General features: G+C 45.6%; 1 protein-coding gene and 1 pseudogene across 4 annotated transcripts in view; both read right to left on the bottom strand.

The window, feature by feature from the left end:
• kif13b (kinesin family member 13B) overlaps positions 1–8,742 on the bottom strand; it is a 180,254-nt gene extending 171,512 nt beyond the window's left edge. For 3 of the 4 annotated variants that reach the window (XM_033025958.1, XM_033025957.1, XM_033025959.1), the window contains exon 1: positions 8,288–8,742. In XM_033025958.1, the coding sequence (XP_032881849.1) occupies positions 8,288–8,342 (55 nt within the window). In that variant the 5' untranslated portion in view covers positions 8,343–8,742. The remainder of the gene's footprint in view (positions 1–8,287) is intronic. The other variant, XM_033025956.1, reaches the window with a different exon arrangement.
• A 3,389-nt stretch (positions 8,743–12,131) lies between these two features.
• On the bottom strand, positions 12,132–15,301 carry LOC116975768 (annotated as a pseudogene).
• Positions 15,302–17,824: the final 2,523 nt, after the last annotated feature.

A 17,824-nucleotide genomic window follows, 5' to 3' on the forward strand; every position in this document is an offset into this window, starting at 1 on the left:
AAAATCATAAGGGGATTAGATAGGGTGCATGCACAGTCTTTTACCCAGAGTAGGAGAATCAAAAACTTGAGGACATAAGTTTCACCTTCCGTAATCTAAAATCCATTGATTCCCACCATCTCTCTGACCTGCTCTCCACCACTCTCCCCCTGGACTCAACCCCCATCTCACCTGATGATCTCACAAACCATCTCAACTCCACCTTGTCTACCTCCCTCAACACTCTGGCCCTCCTCAAAACAAGAACCGTAACTTTCAACACATCCTCACCCTGGTACACACCTGCACTTCGTAAACTGAAACAGACTGGTCGCCAACTCGAACGACTTATAAAGAGATCATCTCTCACAGTCCACCTTGAAGCTTACAAACTCCACCTCACTGACTACAAAGATGCCCTCATTGCTGCAAAATCTGCCTACCTCTCCTCCATATTCACCGATCCCTGCCTAAACCACAGAACCCTCTTCTCCACAGTGGGCAACCTCCTCAAGCCTCGAGCCAACACTATCCCTACCTCTACTCCGGCTCTCTGCAACTCATTCCTCCACTTTTTCGCTGATAAAATCAGCACCATCTATCAATCTTTATCCCCTGTACCCGACTCCCCAGCATCTACTCCACCACCTACTAAGGCCCCTCCTTTCAACATCTCCACTGACCTCCTTACCCCTCCTCCACACTGCTTCCTCTCCCAGTTTGACCTGGTCACCCCTATTGAAATCTCCAAACTCATCAGCTCTTCCAAACCCACTACCTGTTCCCTCGACCCTCTCCCCACTCCCCTGTTGAAGTCCTGCCTCCCCGTTCTCTGCCCCTACCTCACTAATCTCTTCAACTCCTCATTGTCCCAAGGAATTGTCCCCTCCGCTTTCAAAACTGCTGCCGTTACACCAATCTTAAAGAAACCTGGTCTTGATCCCTCCTCTCTCATTAACTACCGCCCAATCTCAAACCTCCCCTTTCTTTCAAAAACCCTGGAGCGTATCGTTGCGTCGCAACTTCATTCCCACCACCTTGCGTATTACCTACTTGAACCCCTCCTATCTGGCTTTCGCCCCCTCCATAGCACAGAAACTGCTCTCCTCAAAGTCCTCAACGACCTCCTCACCTCTGCTGACACTGGTTCCCTCAACATCCTCATCCTCCTCGACCTGAGCGCAGCCTTCGATACAGTGAACCATAACATCCTGCTCACCAGACTCAAAGACCTCGGCATTGAAGGCTCTGCACTCAGCTGGCTCCGTTCCTACCTTTCCAACAGATCCCACTTCATCTCTCTCCACAACCACACCTCTGCTACAGCCGCAGTCACTCAAGGCGTTCCCCAAGGCTCCGTACTCGGCCCCCTCCTCTTCATCATCTACATCCTCCCCCTTGGTCAGATACTCCGCCACTTCAATCTGGACTTCCACTGTTATGCTGATGACACCCAGATTTACCTTGGCACCAAATCCCCCCACAACCCCCCCCCTCTCCCATATCAACTCCTGTTTGTCAGCTATAAAAACATGGATGCAACATAATTTCCTCAAACTCAACAGCGATAAGACAGAATTCCTCCTCATAGGCTCCAAAGCCACACTCAGCAAAATCAATAACCCCACTCTCACCATCGACGGCACCACTGTCTCCCCATCTCCCTAGGCCCGCAACCTTGGCGTGATCTTTGATTCCACCCTCTCCCTTGAGCCTCACATCCGCCATGTCATTAAAACCTCCTTCTTTCATCTCCGCAACATCGCCAAACTCAGACCCTCTCTCACACCGCCTGCTGCTGAAAGACTCATCCATGCCTTCATCTCCTCCCGACTGGACTATTGCAACTCACTTCTCCTTGGCATCAGCTCCACCTACATCAACCGACTCCAACTGGTCCAGAACGCAGCCGCCCGACTCATCACCCACACCAAATCCTGGCATCACATCACTCCAGTCCTCAAAAAACGTCACTGGCTTCCCATCTCCCAACGGATCACCTACAAAATCCTGGTCCTCACCTACAAAGCCCTCCACCATCTGGCCCCCCCCATATCTCACTGACCTCCTCTCCCCCTACCAACCCTCACGGTCCCTCAGATCCACATCAGCCGGTCTCCTCTCCATCCACAAGTCCAACCTCCGCAGTTTTGGGGACAGAGCCTTCTCCAGGGCAGCTCCCAGGCTCTGGAACTCCCTCCCCCAACTGATCCGCAATTCCGTGTCCCTCACCATCTTCCAGTCCCGCCTCAAGACCCATCTCTTCACCTTTGCCTATCCTTAGCCCCACGTCCCCGTCCCTTTTCATCTGTGCATTATTTGCCTCATACTGTGTTTTGTATTGAATTCTGTCTTTACTTTGTGTACTAGTCATGTCTCTACTATTTATTTCATTCCCCTTACATGTTTTGCCTCTACATGCTCAATTTTTGTAAGGTGTCCTTGAGACTCTTGAAAGGCGCCATAAATAAAATTTATTATTATTATTATTATAAGTTTGAGGTGAGAGGGGAAAGATTAAATAGGAGGGGCAACTTTTTCCATATGGAAGGTGATGCGTCTGCCTGAGCCCCAAGCCATCATTTACTGAAGGATATGAAGAACAAGCCTTTGATTCAACATACACAGGAGAAATATCCTCTACCAACCTACCCCTGCTGCAACATACTCTTTGACAATACATGCTCATAGGTAGACCCATAGAAACTTATAACTCATCCTGTTTCTCCAGAGCAATTCTCAGTTTGACAGATATCAATGCCAAACCTAACCACAGCTTGCGATGCGCCAGAAACCCTTTGCTTGATTAATGACGAAGATGTGTGAAGATCAAGACCTCAGACCTGCACCGAGCCCTCCCCTTCTGTATGCTTCTGAAACCTGTGCTAGCTGTAGCAGGCACCTCAAGGCACTGGAAAGATATCCAAATATTGCAGTATTGCCAAAAAAACGTAAAACTTAAGTCAGTGTCCTCTTCCAGGCTAACATCCACAGCAATGAAGCCCTGGTTACACTCAGTGGACTTCATAAGAAAGACCACATTGCCTAACACCAGACATGATATGCCAAGGTGGACAGAGGTAAAGGTTCAACAATGTGCACAAAGCCTTCTTGAAAAGAAAAATACAGCATCCCCACTAACTCCCAGCAGTCTCTGGTCTATGACAGTTTGATATGGATCATGAGGCACAGTACTGATGACATCGATTCCGTGCATCATTCCTCTTTCACCCCCTATCTCGTCAGGCACTTCCTGCCCCATCTGACTCACAATGGCATCATCAGTCATCCAGAAAAAAAACGGAATTCAAGTTCTCAATCACAATGGACTTCCCAAGAAAACGATATTCTCATCTTGACTGTGGACATGAGACACTGCAGATACTAGTGTAAAGAAAGATCTGGAGGAACTCAGCAGGTCAGACAGCATCTCTGGAGGACATGAATAGGTGATGTTTCGGGTCAGGATCCTTCTTCAGACTGATTGTAGCAGTTGATGGGGGTTGGGTGGGGAAAGAGTTGATAGAGGATATTATAGTCTGTATCAACTAACCTTTTGCCTGGCTATGTCCTGCTCCCACCTATCTTCCCACTGCTAACAGTCTAAAAAAGGGTCCTTTGGAGATGCTGCCTAATCTGCTGAGTTACTTCAGCACTTGAATGTTCGTCCAGACAGTAGTTCAACAAATGTTAAGTATTCTTGGAAACTCCCAGTTCATGAAAAGTGCAAAAGAAAAATGCAAGTCTGGCCTCTCTTTCTGTCTGTGGGCGATTGATTTGGACAAATTTGATGGCGAATTTAACTATTACTTAAACTAAACCAAAATTATCCATCCATTGAGCATTTTAACATGTCACAAAGATGTGAAGAATATAATACAAATGCCAGTTATTTTTCTTCCTCTGAATGCAGCTCACAAACTAAGGATTAGGACATGCCTAATTGAAGTGTTAACGGATATAAGCATTTGGGCAACATCACAGTCAACTTTTTGTCAAGAAAAGATGCTGACTTGGTCTTTCTGACACTGAAAACAACACACTATTTGTTTGCAAACGATTGAATTCTGCCAGCATCTGCCTTCAGCAATTCTTTGAAATCATGCCCGAGAAAGTGCTGCACCATTTATGTTCCACGAACATAAAATAATCCAAAAGAAGCATTATTTTTATTGAAATAAAATCTTGATACGAGATATACCACCAAGAAAACAGAGGTAAGCCACCTCTATAGGAATATGTTATTGTATTTTATAAAATTGTGTATAAAATCAACTTTTTAAAATATCGGTAAAAAAATATTCAAGTAACTCATTCATTTTCACTGCCTAATGTAAGTAAGTAAGTAGGTTTATTGGCCAAGTATTCACATACAAGGAATTTGCCTTGGTCCTCCGCCCACAAGTAACAACATGACATCAGTGACAGTTACGAATGACTCAGAAAACACTAAACATTAATAATAATAAAACATTAATGATAAAGTACCATTGATCAAACATGTGAACCAACAAAATACCAGATCAAAGGGAGGCTACAGATTTTTTGGCTGTTGAGCAACTACTCGTGGATAAAAACTGTTTTTATGTCTAATGTGGAATGGAACTCGTCCAGAGACCAGGGAGGCTGCAAATGTAACCAGTGGTCTGTTTTGAGAGATTACGTGAAGATTTCAGCAAGGACCACATCATCTGTGCCAGTGGACGAAAATTGGAAAATAAGGAGAATTAGTACGTGCTGTGAGGCACTGTGCAGTGGGAGGCCTTCAGAGACTTGGGACATTTGTGATCAGTTCTAAAGTGGGAGGCACCTTTTCTTTTGCAAACAGACGTGCCGCACTTCAATAAAACTGAGACAATGTTCTTGCAGGGAGGATATTTAGTGTGACTGGGGACAGCTTAATTAAATTAGCATGACAATAAACACCAGAATCCAGAAGCAGATGTGAAAGTGGTCGATGGTACTAGGGATGGATGAGGTAGAACATTCAATGGGCAGCACAGTGACAACGCAGAGCCTAACTCAAAGCACCAGGGATGTATCCAGAAATAGCCTATTGATTCCGCATGCAAGATGCACCAGGTTCTGGTGCTATTTTCAAAATCCAGTCCACGCTCTAGATTTTATGTGGTGCCCATGCCAGGCAAGCTCTCCTCTCCAACCGGCTACCTCCTCCTGGTCTCTGGCCTTCAGGGGAAGGGAGGGGCCAGCTCGGTGGGCTTCCCCTTCCAGGCTGTGATCCGTCGGGTCCAATGAGCAGGGGTCGCCTCAGTGGCAGCTTCCTCCAGGTCTTGCGTCCTGCCAAACAAAGGCCGCGGCCTTCTGCTGCTGTGGAGTTTGCATGTCCCCTCCCGTGACCCCTGATTCAACTTGTTTGTGCACCTTTTAGGCTCAACCTCTGGGTGCTCCTGCTTCTTCCCAAATTCCAAAGATATGTTGGTGGTAGGTTACTTGGTCGTTGTAAATTGCTCCTAGTGTGTAGGTGAATGGTAATTGCTCCTATGGTGTAGGAAGTTGATCGAAAGGCAGTGAGAATAAAAAGCGTGATTAATGCAGAATCAGCATAAATGGGTGGTCGACAGTCAACACAGACTGTGAGCCCAAGGGCCTGTTTCCAGGTTGTATATCTCCATATCCCTATGATTCAGATTAGGAAGAACTAAGTGGAATATAAAGATAGGTTAGAATGTATGTATGTAAATGTAGAAAGTATATGGAATAATGTTGGTGAACCACAAATGCAAATAGCAGTGTGGTAACATGATGCAATGACAAGCAGGCCAGAGTATAAAAGGGCAGGCTCAACTATGTAAACAAATAATTAAGCACAACTAGCGTACTGTGTATATCTCTGGTCTTCGCATATCGAGGAGGTTCACCATGAAGAAGGGTCTCGACCCGAAAAGTCACCCATTCCTTCTCTCCAGAGATGCTGCCTGACCCGCTGAGTTACTCCAGCATTTTGTGTCTGTCAGTGTCCACCAGAGTATGTTGCCTGGGGTGGAGCATTTCAGCTAAATGGGGAGACAGGAGAGGCTGCATCTCTCTTTTGAAAACCATTTTAATTCCTCTTCCCATACTGGGCTTTCTGTCCTGGGCCTCTTCTATTATCTGAGCGAGGCCACATGCTCAGGGACAGCGCCTCGTATTCTGCTTGGGTACATTACACCCAATAGTATGAACATTGAACTCGCACATTTTAAATAACCTCCAACCAACCCGCCACCCCCCCCCCCCCCCCTCCCCCACCCCCCCCCCCCACCCCCCCTCCCCTTCTACTCCCCTCCATGACTTGCTAGCTTTCCTCGTTCCAGATTGGACTTTATTACTCCAAAACATGCCATCGACTGCCAGAATTCGCCACACATTTCCTCATGAAGAATAGGGCAGCGTTTGACTGCACTGGGCCTGTACTCATTGGAATTTAGGAGAACGAGGGGAGACCTCATTGAAACGTACCGAACAGTGAAAGGCTTGTATCGAGTGGATGTGAAGAGGATGTTTCCGTGAGCGAGAGAGTCTAGGACTAGAGGTCATAGCCTCAGAATTAAAGGACGTTCCTTCAGGAAGGAAATGAGGAAGAATTTCTTTAGACAGAGGGTGGTGCGTCTGTGGAATTCTTTGCCACAGGAGGCCATGGAGGCTTTTTTTTTTTTTTAAGGATATTTTTAAGGCAGATAGATAGATTCTTGATTAGTACGGATCAGGGGTTATGGGGAGAAGTTAGGAGGGAGAGATAGATCAGCCACAAATGAATGGAGAAGTGGACCTGAAGGGCTGAATGACCTAATTCCGCTTCTATCACATATGACCCTATATTTGAGTAAGGCAAAGGTGTGCATCTCATCAAAGCTATGTTGGTGAAAGTTACCACTGTCATAAGGGATGGGGGACAAAATAAAGAAAGGGTGCAAGAGGCCTTTACAACAAGCTAGGACGACAGTTCTTTACATCATATTTTGCTCCTGCAAAATAGCTTGTTAAAAGCACAAAATATTTTTTTTCATCAGCACTTTCTCTGTAACGAATGCTATAATGCTGCGAAAATATATTCTGCACTCTGGTATCTTTCTCTTTCAATTCACTACCTGTTGTCCTTGAGTAGGGCTTTATTGCAAGTATATACAGTATGATTTGACTGGAGGTCATGCAGTTTTTCACTATATCTCAGTACATGTGACTAATACCAATAATTGCAATTTGCTAGTATCAATATAATGAATGCAAGTGGGAATATATTTAAATTAAAAAAAACATTTATTTGGCATTTGACTAGTTGTGTCCTCCCAAAAAGGTGAATTAATGTTAGAGTTTGGCTTGTGATACAGAGGCAACAGAGTTTTAATTAAAAGAGACAAAAGCGTTCAAAGAATTAAGCAGGAAATCTCTGGTCAAAGCACAAAGCAGCTCTAGTCAGCTGAGGAACTGTATAATTGTTTCCCCATTCAGAAAGGAAAATCAGTTACAATCAGGAAAAAATATCTTGCTTTTGGTTTGCATTGTTAAAAATTAAACAAAAAACAAACATAAAACCGGGAAGGGGTGGGTGGGGGGGAGGGGTGGGTGGGGAGAGAGGTTGATCAAAGCTAAATATGAAAAACCTATGGCTATTTAAACAAAATACAGATTCCGAAACCAAATGAACCACTTGCTCATGTTCGTGCTAACTATAGAAAAACAATCACTTCAACTTCAATAATTTAAGCAGTAACCGAGAAAGGGACTTTATCAGAGCAAGAAACAAACACAACAGTAGCCCCTCAAGGTCAATGGCTGGAATAAATAACTTCAACAGAATCCAGTCAACAGGTGATCCCAGCAGTTAGCCAGAATCAGCTTATTTGTTTTATTCATGAGATGACTCAACTTGCCCTCGATTTTCTTTCCTCCGCCCAAACTTATAAAATAACGATAAACGAAAAGTAGATACGTCAAAACCTGCCAACTTGAGACTATTTCAGATTTATCTGCAATCAAAAGTGATTTGGGAATCCGAGGCAACATTTCGCGAAGAAATCTAATCTCGGGTGTTGCCATCAGCAAAACATTCAAGAACAAACGCAATATTTATGACGATTAATGAAATCCTTTAATATTTAAATTATAGGCAGACTCGTACGACACGACAGAACTTTATTCATCAGGAGAGGGTAAACTTTGGACGGTGAAGGTAACTTAAATTAAAACCGTAAGTCCCCCAACCTCCTCCTCCCCACCCCAATGAGTTAGTATCCTCTGATGTGACCCAAGAGGAGGGTATGAAGTGGGACAAGCAATTTTTGACGGTGATAACGTGGAACATCTCTACCTCTTCTGTTCATGGGGCGAATCCTCACCGCCACCTTCACGTTGGATTCGGACATGACGCCGGCACGATGAAGCTTGCAGTTCCCACTCCGAGCAAAACTTCCTTCAGGCTCCCTTTTGAAACAGTCACGTCGTATTTAAATAAGATGTTGAATTGTGGAGGATCAGGGTCAGCAATGATACTGAATGTCGACGCAACCGGCGACCAACTCCGGATCTTCAGTAGAAGCTCGCAACTTTTATGTCCCGAGGTGATTTTGTTTGCTCCTGCTCAGGTGCTTCTCCTCTATCTTCACGTCCGTTTCACCTGTTCTGCTGCATGTTTCAAATCACGACACATCGCCATGACAGCAGCGAACCGAAGGCCGGCGGCAGCGGCCGCAGACACTTTTGGAGGCAGAGGGGAGGAGGAGGAGGAGGAGGAGCGGCCGGAGGGGATGAGCCAAAGACTTCGGTTATTTCCGGACGGAGGCACGAAGGATCGACTGTTTCCGGGAGGCTTGCGAGTGATCGGCTATTTCCGGAGGCAACGCGAGGGATCGGCTGTTTCCGGAGGCAACGCGAGGGATCGGCTGTTTCCGGAGGCAACGCGAGGGATCGGCTGTTTCCGGAGGCAACGCGAGTGATCGGCCGTTGGCAGTTGGTTGGCAGAGGGAGCGCCGATCGGCTGGCGGACACAAAAAGCTGGAGTAAGGGGGTCGGGCAGCGGCTCCGGAGAAAATGAATATGTGATGTTCAGGGTCGAGACCCTTCTTCAGACTGAGAGTGAGGGGAAAAGGAAAACGAGAGATATAGACGGTCAGATGGAGAGAGATGTAGAACGAATTAATTAAAGATAAGCAAAAGGTAACAATGATCACGGAAAGGCGGAGCCCACAATGGTCCATTGTTGGCTGTGGGCTAGGTTATAATAAGTTGTTCAGACAGTGAAACTCAACAAGTTTTTGCTAGTTTTGGGTGGGAATCGGCTGATTCCGGAGGATCGGCTTTCCAGAAAATCTGGCAGCGACACTGTTTGGGAGAGTCTCCGGAGATCAGGATTGCCTTAACAATTGTAGTGCTATGTTCATTCAATGGAGACACGAAAGACTGCAGATGCTGAAATCTTGAGGGGGGAAAATAAATCAAAGTGTTAGAGGAACTCAGAGTCAGACAGTGTGGAGAAAAAAAGTTACAGACAACGTTTCGGGTCGATACGGTGCCAATGAACCACGTTTGATCCCGACCTCGGGTGCTATTTGTATGGATATAACATTTTCTCCCTGTGACTGCGTGGAATTCCTTTGGGTGCTCCGGTTTCCTCCCACATCCCAAAGACTTAAAGGTTTGTTGGTTAAATGGCCTTGTGCCTGGAGTGGATGAGAAACTGAGAAAACGGAACTAGTGAGGTCGCATGATCTCGGTGTGCCAATCGGTCCGTTTCCATGCTCTATCTCATGTGACAGGAACTGAATTAGACCATTCAGTAACCAAATCTACTCTGCCCTTAAATCATGGCTGATCTATCTTTTCATCTCAACCCCATTCTTCTGCCTTCTCCCCTTAAGCCCCGACACCCATACGAATCAAGAATCTATCAATCTCCGCTTTTAAAATAGCCATTTACAGCCTCCACAGCTTTCTGTGGCAACGAATTCCAGATTCACAACCCTCTAACTAAAGAAATCTCCAGAGAAAGAAAACTAAACCCTTTAGTAGCAACGTTACAAAATTTTGAGATTTTAAAAATCAAGTCTGTAATTTATCCCATCAGATAAAGCATAAAAAGAATTTGAATTTGACACCTAATTCACTTTCATATCTTCAGTATTAAAAAAGTTATGGCCATTTTCATACTCGTAAATTAGTATCTTGTTCCCTATTGCTTTTCCATTGACTTAACTCAAAAGCTGTGATCGAGGACAGTCAAAAGCCCATAACTTTCTTAAAAATTGAGAGAACTGAAATTAATTTTCAGTTATTATAGATTGAAGCATTCTGAAACAAATATGAAACAATCTTACTTAGATGACGAAATTAAAGCATATAATTAGTTAGTTACCTAATTGTAGCTAATTACAAAATTTAATTACTAGATCTAAACATCTATCAATTTCTTAAGAATAGATTAATATTTTTAAATAGCCTAAGTGTCCAAATAACATTCACACAATAATTCACAATATAACATAAATTTTAAATCTCATTGTCATGGATTTATAGGCCAAATGGAAGGAATTTAATGTTTAATACCTGTAAATTAATGGCCATTTAAATCATCTTGCGAGTGGGTTTTTCTGGAACGCGATCATTTGGAACGTTGCGGTTGCGGTGAATTTAAACCCCATATCGTTAGGAAAAATACTGCCGGTTCGTATGGGGGAAAAATCACCGTTTCGCAACGTAAAATGTGAATTAAAGGCATCTTAAAGAGCACTTTTATACATAAAATAAACGGCTTTTTTACCTGTCCCGTACGTGAAATCTGTCCCCGTTGTCGGCGTTGACGGCTTTAGAAACTGATCTTAAAATTACTACAGCGCTGAACTTGTCGGGCGATTTAAAAAAAAATACACAGAACGGCCGTCGGAACAATTCTTCAGCAAAAGCTTGCACTCCAACAAAATACAATTCAGGACAAGATAGGAGAAAACCGCGTTTTAACCCCCGCCCCCCCCTCAAAGGCGCCAAAATCGTGCACACGGCCCGTGGCAGAACTGCAGCGCCGCTGAAGGTAAGTATTGTAACATACCCACCTTTAGTCCATTTCCCTCCATTTGCGCCACTGAGTTCTGACAGCAATGAGACAGAAGGGTTCAGATCTGAAACGTCACTTGTTCCTTTTCCAAAGACGGTGCCTGACCCTTGTTCCAGCACTATGTGACTATTTCCGGTATAAACCAGCATCTGCAGTTCCCTCCTACTCATTAGTCCATTCGTGACTCCTTCCACCTACTGCTGGAAATTAATTCTTCTTTGTCTATCCATGGATTCTCCAAGCTGCAGAGATAGTGCTCAATTATCTGGAGATTTGGAATATGCAATTCTCCAGCAGAGATTTCAATTCTTTCACTTTTTTTCAGCAGAGAGAATAAATGGGCATGGTTAGAGGAAACAGGTAATTTATTCTCACATCTTGCAAGTTATTTAGATGGGACATGAAACACAAGGCATTCAAGGGCTACAGGGCAAGTGTTGGAAAAGTCGATTGTATAGTTTCTTGATGTCCAGTGGTAGCATTTTGGGACAAAGTTACTATTTTATATTAGCGACATCCAAAACAAAGACCCCCATACTACGTCATTTAGTTTACAACACTTCCAACCCATTTTCACATTCTATCAGTCTCCTGTCATTAATTAATATTTTCCTAGTTTCCCAATTGGACGACCTTTTATTACTGTTGAATAGACTCCAAAATGTTTAACCATTCCACCATATTCAATAGAAACCCAAGGCTTATCCTCCCACCCTGTTTAATTTCAAAGCCTTGATAAATGTGGTTACATAAGCAATGTACCAAAACAGGGAATTAATATAGACCAAAAACAAAATAAAATCTAACAAATGATGAATGGAAATTATAGACTGAGAAAGAGGATGTTAAAGTGAGACCAAGCATATTAGAAAGGTGAAAAATCTGCACTTAAATTGAAACACGATGAAAAGGTTATATTATTCAGTGCTTTTTCTTGTGTATGTACTCAGGTGCACACAGATAACAATTTGATACAAATACATCTATAGATGCTCCTGAACACATCATCAGTGATGTAACCTGGGGTCATTGGGTGTTTCTGGTCTTTCAACATCAGACACCCTCACCCAGGCGACCCAGCCGTGGTTGATCAGACCACGACTTGTGTTCAGGTGGCATTCGCTCCTCCCCATGGACCTTCTCTCATGATCCAGAGCCATCTCGAGGCCTTCTCCGCTGCCTCTGTGGTGTTCTTGATGGCTCTTCTCCTCGCCACTCCGTTGATGCCCAGTGCACTCAAGGCTTTGTGGAGCGATTGCCCTGCAAAACCTCTACAGCCAACCTCGATGGGCATACACCTTGCCTTCCAGCCCTGCTTATGGTAGTCTATAACCAGCTCTTCATATTTGGCCATCTTCCTCTCGTGGGCCTCCTCCAGTCGGTCCTCCCACGGCACTGTCAGTTCCAACAAGACGATGTTTTTGGTCGCCTCTGAGACCAGGAGGATATCTGGCCTCAGGGTGGTCGTGGCAATGTGCTGTGGGAACTTCAGCTGTTTCACCAGGTCTACGGAAAGCTGCCAGTCCTGCGCAGTTGCCAGAATTCCTGACGGATTCCTGGCTGCTGTGGTTCTTGGCAGCTGCACTCCGGCCTTCACAAAGGTGATCATCTGGGTGGTGGGGCGTTCTCATCTGCAGCTGCTGATCCCCATGCTGATGGCTTCGGCAATGGGTTTAAGAATCTGGTCGTGACGCCAGGTGTACCCGGCCCTGCCCAAGAGCCTTTGGGCAGCAGCTCAGGATGTGTTCCAACGTCCTCTTGCCCGAACATTGTGGGCAATCTGGAGATTCCGCTTTGCCACAGATGAAGATGTTCGATGGGCTGAGCAGGACATCATACACTGCCTGGACCAGGAACTTGATGCGCTGTGGGTCAGCCTGCCAGAGCTCAGTCCATGTGACCTTTCGGTCCATGGCCTGCTCCCACCTTGTCCAGGCTCCCTGCTGCCTCAATCCAACTGCTCTGGTACATCTCTCCTCCTCCACCACTGCCCTCACTTCCTCCTGGACCAGCCTGCGCCTCTCCTTCCCCTTGGCCTTGTCAAACTGGGGAGATGGGAAGATTCCCAGGCCAGCTCTTCCCCGAGTCACTACTCCCACCAGTACTCTGTGGCGTATCCGAGACTCCGCTTGCAGCACGGCTTCGCCGGCTCTCCGCTTCCTCCCAGTTTTCACCTCCACCCCTGCCTGAGCCACCTTGGGGTCGCTGGAGTCCCTGTACGTCATCACCTCTCCGGCCCGAGTCACCTTAAACTCCTCCTCCAGGGACTTCAGGGGCAGCTGGAGCTTGGTGTTATTTCCAAGGGCGATGCTGCTAAGGCTCCTCGGCAGTCCCAGCCACCTTCTGAGAAAGCTGCTGACTTTCCTCTCCATTCTCTCTACGATAGATGTTGGGACTTCGTAGACAAGCAGTGGCCAGAGTATCCTTGGCAGGATACCATGCTGGTAAATCCATGCCTTGAACTTGCCTTGAAGCCCCGACCGGTCCACTGCTCGCTACTAACTCTCCAGCTCCTGACAGGTTGCCTGGACAGATGCTGTATCCTTCAGGCTGCTGTTAAACACCTTGCCAAGACTCTTCACTGGCCTTTCGGAGACAGTTGGGATTGGTGTCCCTTCGATGATGAAGCGGAACCTGTCCATGACTTTCCCCTTCAGCACCAGTGACCTTGATTTTCCTGGCTTAAACCTCATCCTTGCCCATCCAATCAGTTTCTCCAACCCCTGCAGGATCCACCTGCCTCCTGGCACTGACTCAGTGGTGACAGTCAGGTCGTCCATGAAGGCTCTGATTGGTGGTTGGCGTATTCCTGACTTGGTCCGAGGGCCCCAGCACTCTGGCTCAGCAGACTTGACAATCATGTTCATCGCCAAGGCAAAAAGGATCACAGAGATGGTACAGCCTGTGATGATCCCAACCTCCAGTCTGTGCCACTTTGATGTTACTGACCCTGATGAGACTCTCATGCTGAACTGGTTGTAATAGTCCAGGATGAGATCTGCCACTTGGCCTGGCACATGATGCTTGGCCATGACTGTCTGGATCAGCTTGTGCGGGATGGAGCCGTAGGCGTTGGTCAGGTCAAGCCAGAGCACTGTCAGGTTTCCATTGTTCTCCCTGGCTTCTCTGATGAGCGGGGTCACCACTCCCGTGTGCTCTAGACACCCCGGCACTCCAGACAAGCCTCCCTTTTGCACTGAGCTGTCTATGTAGCCATTGCTGGAGAGAAAGTTGATTAGCCGCATCGCCACTATGCTGAAGAAGATCTTGCCTTCAACGCTTAGCAAGGAGATGATCCTGAACTGATCGATCTTCTTGGAATCTTCTTCTTTTGGGATCCAGGCTCCTTCAGCAAATCACCACTGCTGCGCCACTTTCCCTCTCCTCCAGATGACTTTCAGGATCTTCCACAGCCGTTCCGGTAACAAGGGGCAGTTCTTGTAGATCCTGTAGGGGACTCGGCCAAGGGCTGAGCCAGATCTTGCTCTCTTCACAACGTCCTGGACCTCTTTCAGGAGTGGCTCTCTATTATCAAACTCCTTGATGGGTGGAGGTGGTTTTATCAGGATGTTGCACTGGCCCAGCTCCTGCTGCCTGACGGGGTCACTGTAGGTCGTCTGGATGTGCCGGTCGATCTCCTCCTTAGAGCAACCAAACTCCCACTGCGCTTCTGCCCGAGTAGTTGTTTGGTGAAGCCGAAGGGTTTGGCTATGAAGGATGCTCGCTTCCTGGCTCTTTCCTTCCGGCATCTACGAAGGGTCATCAGCTTCTTCCTCAGTATGGTTCGCAGCTCAGCCAAGGGGGGACGTTGCTCTTCGCTGGCCTCTTTATACTGCTTCTTGAGGGACTTCAGATCCTGCCGGATCTTGTGGATCTTTGTTGCTCATTGGTTCATGGTGAAAGGTGTTCTGGCCGGCTTCTTCTCCACTGCTCCAAACTTTTCCACTGCTAGGCTGATGATGATTGTCGTTATCGTCCGCAGCCTTCGGTCCACGTCTTCCTTCGCAGTTGCTTCTAGCACGTCTACATCCTCGTCGAACTGATGCCAGACTAACGTCTTGCAGGCCTGAGGCCATTTGACTCGAACCTTCTCCGGAGAACTGTTCCGAGGGACTAGTTGCACCACTTGGAGGCTTCGGACTCTATGGGGTGATTCCGGGCCCGGCTCCTCCTGCGTCTCACCAGGTAAAATACCTGTGCGATGTGACACCCCCTGTCCCTCCAAACACTTCATCCGGGCTGGTGAATCTTCAGGCCTCGGCTGTTCTTGCAAACCTTACCACATCTGCATTTGATACTCATGGTCGGTTGTCCATTGCCATTAGTCGTTAACCTTTGATCCGTCAAATTGAGGTGCTCATCCTCCCCCCCCCCCCCTCTCGGGCACCCCTGGGGATATTTTTCCATGTGATTTTCTGTAGCGTGATTTGTGTCTCCTCCTCTCAGAGGATGCGGTTTGGGCTGCCAAACCGCCCCGCCCCAGTTGCCGTCTTTCCGAGCTGTCCACGGTCTCTCCAGTCGTCACCAACCTATACTTGGTTGTCTATTCCTGGTCGCCACTGGTTTCACCAGCACATTGATTGATACAAATACATCTATTGATGCTCCTGAACACATCATCAGTTAAACAAAACAAAACAAAAAACAAAATAAAATCTAACAAATGATGAATGGAAATTATAGACTGAGAAATAGGACGATAAAGTGAGACCAAGCATATTAGAAAGGTTAAAAATCTGCACTTAAATTGAAACACGATGACAAGGTTATATTATTCAGTGCTTTTTCTTGTGTATGTACTCAGGTGCACACAGATAGCAAGAATTGCATATAGCAGGAAATAATGACAGTAACCTGAACGGGTTATGACTAAAAGTTACAGTAACTGATTCAGATTCAGTTTCAAACTTTATTGTCATTGTGTAGTGTACAAGTACAGAGACAACGAAATGCAGTTAGCATCTCACCCAGAAGAGTGAACATAGAATAATGGAACAGTAAAATATATATATATGTACATACAGTAGCAGTAGCACAATTTGTCTGGGGGAAGGTGTGTCCGGGGGGGGGGGGGGGGTGACTGGCCAAGGTGCAGAGTTAAGTAGTGAAGGGAAGCCGCAGGGAAGAAGCTGTTCCTGGACCTGCTGGTCCGGCAACGGAGAGACCTGTAGCGCCTCCCGGATGTGAGAAGGGTAAACAGTCTGTGGTTGGGGTGAGAGCAGTCCTTGACGATGCTGCGCGCCCTTCGCAGACATCGCTTGCTCTGGACAGACTCAACTGCTTAAACCTACTGGGCAGATTACCACTATTCTCTAACTGTGAAAGACATAAAATACTGAAATAACTCAGTTGGTCAGGTAGCATCTCTGGAGAACATGGATGGGTGAAGTTTCAGGTCGAGACCCTTCTTCAGTCCTGCTGAGTTACTCTTGTACTTTGTCTATTTTTTGTAAACCAGCATCTCAGTTCCTTGTTTCTACATTCTCAAACAGTGATTGTTTTCAGCTGGACTTTAAAACTTCAAGAGTTTTGTGCAGTAATTAACAGTGACAACAGGACATTCACTCTTCAGGAAAATTGCATGATGTTGTCACTCACAGGGTGACGTTCAGTAATTGTCCCAGCCAATGATGTAACACTGCTCAACATCTAAAATATACAGTACATAGTAAAATAATACAAATAATTTCACAGGAGCTTCAACAAAAGACTATGATAGAGAATTTTGGGAAGGAATCCCATGTTTCATAATATATTTTATTTTTGAATTAGAATTTAAATCAAAGTATTTTTGTTAATGACTTATTTGTACTTCTATGTTGTACAATTGATCACTAGAGGGCAGCAAAGACATGTATAGCTTCCACTCCCAAGGACTATGCATAAGCCCATTTGTCTGTAACCAGAAACATCAATTTTTTATAGCTAACCAGATTGTATCACTGCATACAATTCATATAATTCTTTCATTTAATCAAATATTCACTAACCCATTGTTCATGAAAACTACAAAACATTATTTTCCATCTTAAAAAATGCATGGGAGAATTTGCATAAAGTTGGATTTCCCGAAGTCAAGTCTTCCATATCCAGGGCAGCTCATGTACCCCTTACACTCCGCAAAACACTCACAACTGTACAGCCAAACCTACATTTCAGGAATGCAGCCAATGCAAGGGCTCTCTTCTCCCTGGTCATTCCCTCCTCCCCTCTCCCATCAAGCAGAAGATAAAAAAAATAAACCAAATACAAATAAAGGAACAGCTTCTTTCCCACTGTTAGCAGAATACTGAACTGTTCTATAAGCAAAGGAGTAATCCCGATCTTCCAAATTACTTCATTGCTAACGTACTTTTTCTCTGGAACTGTAATGTTGCAATGCTGTAAAGCATATTCTACACTCTGGTATTTTTTCTTTGACTAAATTTTACTCGTGTTTTATAATAATAATAATAGATTTTATTTATGGGCGCCTTTCAAGAGTCTCAAGGACACCGTACAAAAATTTAGCAAGTAGTTTTGTAATGTTTTGTAGAGGAAAAACATGTAAGCGGAATGAAATAAATAGTAGAGACATGACTAGTACACAAATTAGACAGAATTCAATTCAAAACACAATATGAGGCAATTCAAGCACAGATGAAAAGGGAGGGGGACGTGGGGCTAAGGATAGGCAGAGGTGAAGAGATGGGTCTTGAGGAGGGACTGGAAGATGGTGAGGGACACGGAATTGCGGATCAGTTGGGGGAGGGAGTTCCAGAGCCTGGGAGCTGCCCTGGAGAAGGCTCTGTCCCCAAAACT

This window comes from Amblyraja radiata, chromosome 8, assembly GCF_010909765.2.
Source record: "Amblyraja radiata isolate CabotCenter1 chromosome 8, sAmbRad1.1.pri, whole genome shotgun sequence".
Lineage (NCBI taxonomy): Eukaryota > Metazoa > Chordata > Chondrichthyes > Rajiformes > Rajidae > Amblyraja > Amblyraja radiata.